Below are 6,000 nucleotides of genomic sequence, written 5' to 3'. Positions count from 1 at the left end.
TTATTATTGCCCCTGGTTTAGGTTCATAATTAGGAACCATTTATTCATAGCATTGAGAATGAACTACCCTCTAAAAACCAGTCAGGGGTGTGTACTCTTCAGAATACTCGCGATGCTTTTCTTCCGGAAACCTGGCAAGCCTATTTTTAATCCAAGTGGTCCTACTTATATTCAAACATTAAGGTATACATATTGCATATGTTTATGCCGAGAGAAGCAAAGGGATATTAGGCACAAAATAAAGATTTTGAATAAAACCAGTGCAGAGTTTGAATCATATAGATCAGGGGTTTTCAAACTTTGAGCTGTGAACACTCGGTTGTGTACTTTTTGCAGTGCACAATATATCTGTGCTTCTTAGGTAAAGGGCAACGAGTACTGAAAACAAAATTAGCCAAGAGATGAGTTTAAATTTGTTCTTATGTGATGATTTGCATTGCTGGTTTGCGATTCATGGGCTTTTAAAATGAAAATTTGTTTATCAAAATTTTAGTGCTTTATACTTCTAAATAGAGCATAAAAAGTTGAGTAATGTGGTTAAATCTCTATTTTGTAAAAAAAAAAAAAAAAAAAAGACACCTTTACTCCTCAGGTGCAGATATTTTCTTGATTCTAGTTTTGTTTAATATGTTATTCAACTACTTTCATTACTATGTCATAACTTCATTGCAAACATTTAAAAACAAAACTACACCCACTAATATTGCACAAATTGCGGACTTCCAATACTTTTCACACCAAAGGGAAAAAAGTAAAATATAAATTCGTTAAAAAAGAAGTTTATTCTACAGACTAGATACATATTTGTACAAAAATAGAAATGCACACAACAACAAGTTGTTTGTTAATACAAAACTTACACGATTCATTCTACATAGTCATTTTGTCACTCACATTGTATTTAATATTGTGTAAAAAAAAAAATAAAATGTTTATTTACAATTTGGTTATTTTGAAAATGTTTTCTAAATATCACAGACTTTTTATGATTTCATAAATATTTCTCTTTTTATAAAAATAGTTTGACTAAAATATGTTTTGTATTTAAATTGCCGGAAGGGGGGGGTAAGATCATTTATATAGTATTATTAAAATTAATCATCAAGCTCTTCAGAAATAATTGTAATAGGTTCATAAAAGAATTAACATTAAAATGATGAAATAAAATATTTAAAATTCAACAATAATTTTGACACTATTAACACTGATTTTAAATCTACTATATATTTTCAACATAATTGGAGGGGAAAAGTCCTTCTTTGCCTTTCATCTTTCCAAGCCACCAACCAGATGGATCTGTAAAAAAAAAAAAATAATTAAAAAAAAAAAAAAAAAAAACAATATTTTCCTGACCTTGGCACTTTGTATTAAGCGTTGTCTAGTTACAAAATTAATATTACCTAACAATAATCATTTTCATAAAAATGCTTTTTTAGACAAATTTCTTTTGTTCTCAAAAGTAGCAAATATAAAAAAATAAATAAAATAAACCCATCCCTTTGAAGCATTTTAGCTGACACATCAGCAAAATTAGTCAATAATACTTGTAAATATCTAAGTGTTACAATTCAAATGTTAATTATTATAATTGCATTAAAAAAAACAAGGATAAGTGTATTTCTACATCACAACTGGACTGTATGTGACTTCATATTTAGCTTAGCTTCTAGATGTCTTAAACATAATTCAAAATAATTTTACTACAATTTTGCTTCAAATTAAGATATATACTACGACAATGTCTATTCGTAAAGCATTGATGGCTGTGTACTTCACTAAAATCATCTAACTTATAAAACTGTAACAATGCAAAACAGTAGCAGATTTACCATGCCCCAAACTTGAGGGTCCCTGACGACCCCAAAGAGAATCACAATATTTGTTTCTCAAACTCTTTTATTTCAAAATGATGGGACTATGGGGCCCCAAAGCCTAAAAATGCACCACTGATGCAAAATATTAACTTCCAAGAGCGTTTGAAAGTTAGCCTGACTTAAAGGGGTTCAATCCCAGTCATTTAACTTTCATGCTAAATGTATGATAACAAAAATAGCCTACATGACACATTAGGTTAAAAATCTGCATTTCAGCTAATGAAAAGTAATCTAATTACAGAAATTTGTAATTACCTTGTTTAATCACAGCAATTATATCATTAACTTCGAAGGATAGTTCATCAGTGTCCTTGAGCTTCGTAAGGCGTACAATGCCTTGCACTGAGGCAAAGCAGGCTTAGGTTTAGCAGGTGGTTTTGGCCTTCCTCCACCTGGCGTAGGCTTGACTTGCCTAGTATTCAACCTTTGTAATCTGTGAAAACCCACAAAAAGTATACATAAGCTTATTGTTAAAAGATAATTTAAGTATATCAATCTTAGAGAGATTTATATAAACATTTATATAACAAGTTTAATTAATCGTTTTGTGCTTGAAAAAATGTCAAATTGTATATCAATACGTGACAGTAAAATAACCAAAATTACATTACAAAGATTAAAAATACATACATATTGGTTAAAAAGTCACCATTGCAATATTTATGTTTTGAATTTAAATCTTTATTCATTATAATTGTAATTAAGTTATAACTACAGTCAGACCTGTCATGATGAGCAAGGACCAGCAATATTTTCTGACCTGAGGTTTAATTGTTCGCATATATATATTTTTTAAATCAATAATGTCAAGCACAAAATTATCACACTAACTGAAGCAGAAGCACTCCTCAAAAATGGTTTATTTTTTCATTAAATTAATTTTCTAACACTTAAGAAAACCATTTATAACTTATTTTTCAATTTCTACTTATAATGGCATTAAGATTGAAAAAAAAAGCAATTAAGTACATGAAATACTTTTTTGATTTCTTACCAATTTATCAGTTTAGTTAATTATCTTATTAATTACTTACTAATAAATTCATAATTACTTATATTATTGGTAAAGATGAAAAATTATACTTAGAATAATTTATCTTATGCCCCAAAGCAGAATACTACTAAATTTGTAACGTACGTTGCAGAACAGATGCCTGAGCTGCAGAACAATTCTGTTCAAATGTCAGAGGAAAACTCAGACAAATTTTCTGCAGAAATTTCACAGAAATCTGTAGATTTTCTAAAAAAATCTTCAAACTCAAGATAGAATTTTTTAGAAATTCTGCATTTCTTTAAATTGGGAAAACAATCGGAAATTCTCGCATATTATGATAATTTGGCAGAAAGTTCGCGAAAATTGTTGAATTCGATAAGTCATTTGCAGGAACTTTAGATTTATTTTGAACTTAAGGAAATCTGCGGAATTAGTGCCAAATTCTATCATGAGTTTGAATATATTTGTGGAAAATCTGCAGTTTCTGGAGAAATTTCATATTCTAAAGCTGAAAAGATTTTGATTTTTTCTAGCGTTTTTGGTTTCCTTTTTCCTTATTTTTTCCAATTGATCTTCATCCACTGCAATTTCCTCCATAAACGTACGTTTTGGAAAGATGTCAACATTGAAACATGTCCATCGCCGAAAATTGTGTGTCTTGTTTGAGATTTCAATCCTTTTGCATCCTGAAAATACTTCAATTATTTAGAAAGTTTTGAAGTGTCTCATTATATGCTACTCGAAATCGACTCATTTTATTTGTTATTTCATTAATTTATTCATTTCTTAACATTATTTTACTTGCTCCTTCATGTCATGTAAAATTAACCAAAAAAAGTGGTTTGACACCTACAGTGGCTCCCAAATGTGTTCGTACACCTACGACTTTCAATGAAATAGGCCTCTATGCATTGGTTAGAATTAATATTTCGGAATTGGTACTTAATTATAAGATTTATGTTCTATTTTTAACAAAACTACGCGAAAATTTTTAATAAAATATTAAAACTTAATTTTTTAAAAATCAAAAACCAAAAAGTGCCGGAAATTTTATCTTACAAAAGTCTTTGTACACTTTGAAAAAATGTCAAAAAATTAGTAAATAATCGAACTTTTTACAAAATTATTATTTAGTAGAATATCATACAGTATCAACAACAGCTTTTAAACGTTTGGGAATAGATTTCATTGTTTTTTCTTTCTTTTTTTATGCAATTTCTGAGTAAGTGTTCAGCCGCACTTCCAGTCTTACTGTTTCTAGCTCGCTTTTCGTTTCAATGGTATATTTTCGTAATCTATCCACCAGATATCTCCAAATATGTTCCATGAGTTTAAATCTGGCGATTGAGGATATATTTCTCAGTTTAAGGACAATTTTTGCTGCACCAAATGCAAACGTGTACTTCTTATCCTTATCTTGATAAAAAACAAAGTTGTTTCCGTTACCGAATTTTAGGCTAATAGTTTAAAATTGTTTTTTGAAATATTTAAATGAACAGCATGATTCATTATTTCATCAAAAAATTCCAAATTTCCAAGTCCTGTTGCTGTTATGCACCCTCACACAAGAACACCTTCACCGTCCTGATTAACTGATCCAGCTAAGTTCTTAAGATTAAATTCCTCATTTTTTCTTCTATTGACAATTATACAACAATTTAACCCAAAATATTGAATTAATTTTCATCTATAAGTAAGACGTTGTTCCAAAACGTTTTGAACTTATTTATCATTGATTTTACGATAGAAAGCGTAAGCTTACTGTTTTTCGCACGAACAAGAAAATTTCTGCGGGAAGAGTTCCCCTTTAATCCAGCTAATCAGAGAATTTGGTGAACAATTTTAGGTGAAAACTAAACGTAAAATGTTTCATTCAATTCCGCAGAAACTTTTTCAGCTCTCAAATGTGTATTTTTCATAATTTTTTTAACTGTAAACCCCCGATCACGCTTTGTTAACTTTGTCAGTTGAACTTTTCTTACCTTGTTTTCGATCCGATTCTTGTCTTTAAAGCATTTTATCAAGCACTTCACTATAGAATGGTATAAATTAACTACTTTAAAGACATTTCAAACCAATTTATGACTACAGTGAGGGAAAAAAATTCAAATTTCGAACCGTGTTTGTTGTTTTCTACGCATATCCACCATTTAAAAATAATAAGCAGAATATTAGGGAATAAATAAACAAAAAATTGAAGGCAAATGACTTTACAGTGTCATTACAATGCAAAAATAATAAAAAAACCACGTACGATAATTTTAATCATGAATTAATTCAAAAATATTTCAGTGTACGATGACTTTTGTGGCGTATTTTTTCTCTGTCTCATCGTTTTTTGACAAATTTCAAAAATAAAATCTGGCAATATTTTGAAAAAAAACTACTGGGTTTTATTCAGAATGGCATAAGAATGGTGTGAAAAAAAATTGGATTTCACATTTGAATTCAGTTTTGCGTTATTTTGGTTTTACTACAAAATTTCAAGGTGTACAAACACTTTTGGGAGCCACTGTAGGTTCGGATTTTTATAAAATTTCGTATCTTTGCTCTTTCTATGCATTTTAACCCTTAACAGGGGAGGTGCGGTCTCACAGACCGCTCAAAAGTTCATCAAACCACCCCTATTTTATTTTCAGTCTGATTGAATGGTTCTTCCAAATAGCTTTGTGTTTTGTGACCTTGAGAAACTCCCTTGCTTATCAGGGTGTTTTGGCAAGTGCATCTGGTTTAAATTTCATTATTTTCTTTAGAAGCGGTCTGTGAGACCGCTCCTCCACTTCAGTATTACAATTTTTGGCAATAGTAGACATGCTCAGTAGTAGACATGTAGTAGACATGGCTCTTAATGTTAGAATCTCGGAAATAGGTTCATTTATCTTATACACGTTATGTGCAAAAAATGCAAAATATTCTAGATGAGGTTGAGAATTGCTTGAAATGTTTGCAAAAGTTACGCAATGATGTTCTAAGGACAAAAAAGGCTGAATTATTCATGGAAATACCACGTGAAATACTATAGTTAAAGGGCTGTCAAAATGTTCTCCTAATGTGATGTAATCAATTTTTTGGTATTAAAATGTCCTGTATATATTAAACGACTAAAATAATATCATTAATTGATAATAGATT

At 29.8% G+C, this 6,000-nt stretch overlaps 1 protein-coding gene across 1 annotated transcript in view; it reads right to left on the bottom strand.

Annotated features, from left to right (window-relative positions):
* Nucleotides 1-1,076: 1,076 nt before the first annotated feature.
* Nucleotides 1,077-6,000, bottom strand: part of LOC129216992 (unconventional myosin-Ie-like) — a 92,540-nt gene continuing 87,616 nt past the window's right edge. Inside the window, 3 exon segments of the mRNA XM_054851217.1 lie at nt 1,077-1,296; nt 2,130-2,187; nt 2,190-2,307. Coding sequence (XP_054707192.1) covers nt 1,220-1,296; nt 2,130-2,187; nt 2,190-2,307 — 253 coding nt within the window. The 3' untranslated portion in view covers nt 1,077-1,219.

This window comes from Uloborus diversus, chromosome 2 (assembly GCF_026930045.1).
Source record: "Uloborus diversus isolate 005 chromosome 2, Udiv.v.3.1, whole genome shotgun sequence".
In the NCBI taxonomy this organism is placed as follows: Eukaryota; Metazoa; Arthropoda; class Arachnida; order Araneae; family Uloboridae; genus Uloborus; species Uloborus diversus.
This window is presented reverse-complemented; position numbering and strand designations above follow the sequence as displayed.